Source organism: Anneissia japonica, unplaced genomic scaffold (genome assembly GCF_011630105.1).
Source record: "Anneissia japonica isolate Jap-2015-1 unplaced genomic scaffold, ASM1163010v1 scaffold49719_len2195_cov152, whole genome shotgun sequence".
Lineage (NCBI taxonomy): Eukaryota > Metazoa > Echinodermata > Crinoidea > Comatulida > Comatulidae > Anneissia > Anneissia japonica.
The window spans coordinates 819-2,161 of record NW_022725612.1 but is presented as its reverse complement, the minus strand read 5'-3'; the positions used below and the strand labels follow the sequence as shown (position 1 = coordinate 2,161).

Sequence of the window (1,343 nt, the reverse complement as noted above, 5' to 3'; positions counted from 1 at the left end):
AAAAAAATGTTGCACATACTTTTTTGATTTATCTAGGTCTACTCTACATCATATCCAATTTTTAAAAAAAACCAACCAAAGTTTGCTGGACTAAAACATTCATCAGTCAATTCATATCTCATTGACACTGTCCCGTAAGTTACACTGTAGTGTCTTTCAAACGTCATTCCGACCACACATGCGCTTCTTTGTGTTTGTGTTCAAATTAGGGAGGTCAAAATGTTTCCAAAAACAAAGAGGGGGCTCTGATTCTTAGATGGAAGGAGCTTTCCCTACTTCTGAGGTGTCTTTTAAAATTCAAGGTCCCCCCCCCCCACCTTGAAAACGGTCAGGCAAACTTTCTCATTCTTACAGTAATTATGTGTGTATACATAGGCCTACATAAAAAAAATAAGTAGTTGCATTTGTATTCATTTTTCCACGAATCGATAAACCGCAAAGAAAAAGGGGGAGGGGGAAAATTGTGATTCCTAGATGGCGGGAAATGAGCTTTCCCGACTTCTAATTTCCCCAACAAAAAAGTTGGTCTAGAAATTTACTTCTTTTTTTTTTTGCCCAAGCGGGAGGGGGGGTCAGGACCCCGATGACCCTCCTTTTAGATCCGCCAATGGTTTAGTGGAAATAAAGGGGTGTTTTTTTTGTATACACAAAGGCAGATAACGGGAGTACATCTACGAAGTACATCTACTTTTCGTTTTGGCTTTACCAGACTTTAAAATTATAATACTTACCATGTATAAGAAACTGATCTCCCGCAGCAAAAATGCTCTCTACGTTGTCGGCTGTCAGTGTGATGTCACGAGTATACGCAAATTCAATCAAGTAATTCATGACTTTATATGACACATTGGGAATATGGATTCGACTCAAATCACTTTCAGTCATACCGTTGGTAAATAGTGCTCGGAAGTATGGACTACATGCGGAAAGTATATTCTTATGGGCGTGGAACTCACGACCCTCAACTTCTAGTACAACGTCGCAAAGTTGACGACTTCGTCGAAGTTCGTTGAAGACATTACACGCGGTAACGCTCATTCGTTTTTCTGCAAGTTCCATACCGGTATTTGTTTAGGCCTACAGTACTTTATATATAAAATAATAATATAATAAAAATAATAACTAAGGTATGCTGATATGTTAATCACGAGCTTTTACGGTTATCAACATCACCGATAATTTTGTATGAATAAATAGCAGATTGTTTCTATCTATGTTATGTTGTGTTGCTACGTGTTTTTACGCACTCGTACCTCGGTAACCGTCGAATACAACATTCCTTTACGGTACGCGTGCATGTCATAAACGCAGAATAAAATTCGCGCTAGTTTGCGGTACTTTAA

The 1,343-nt window shown here is 38.5% G+C and overlaps 1 protein-coding gene across 1 annotated transcript; it reads right to left on the bottom strand.

The window, feature by feature from the left end:
• Positions 1 to 731: 731 nt before the first annotated feature.
• On the bottom strand, positions 732 to 1,059 carry LOC117112770 (kelch-like protein 10; the record flags this gene model as incomplete). Its single annotated transcript, XM_033255937.1, has 1 exon — positions 732 to 1,059. A coding segment is annotated over exon 1 (328 nt), but the record flags the coding sequence as incomplete, so codon positions are not given.
• Positions 1,060 to 1,343: the final 284 nt, after the last annotated feature.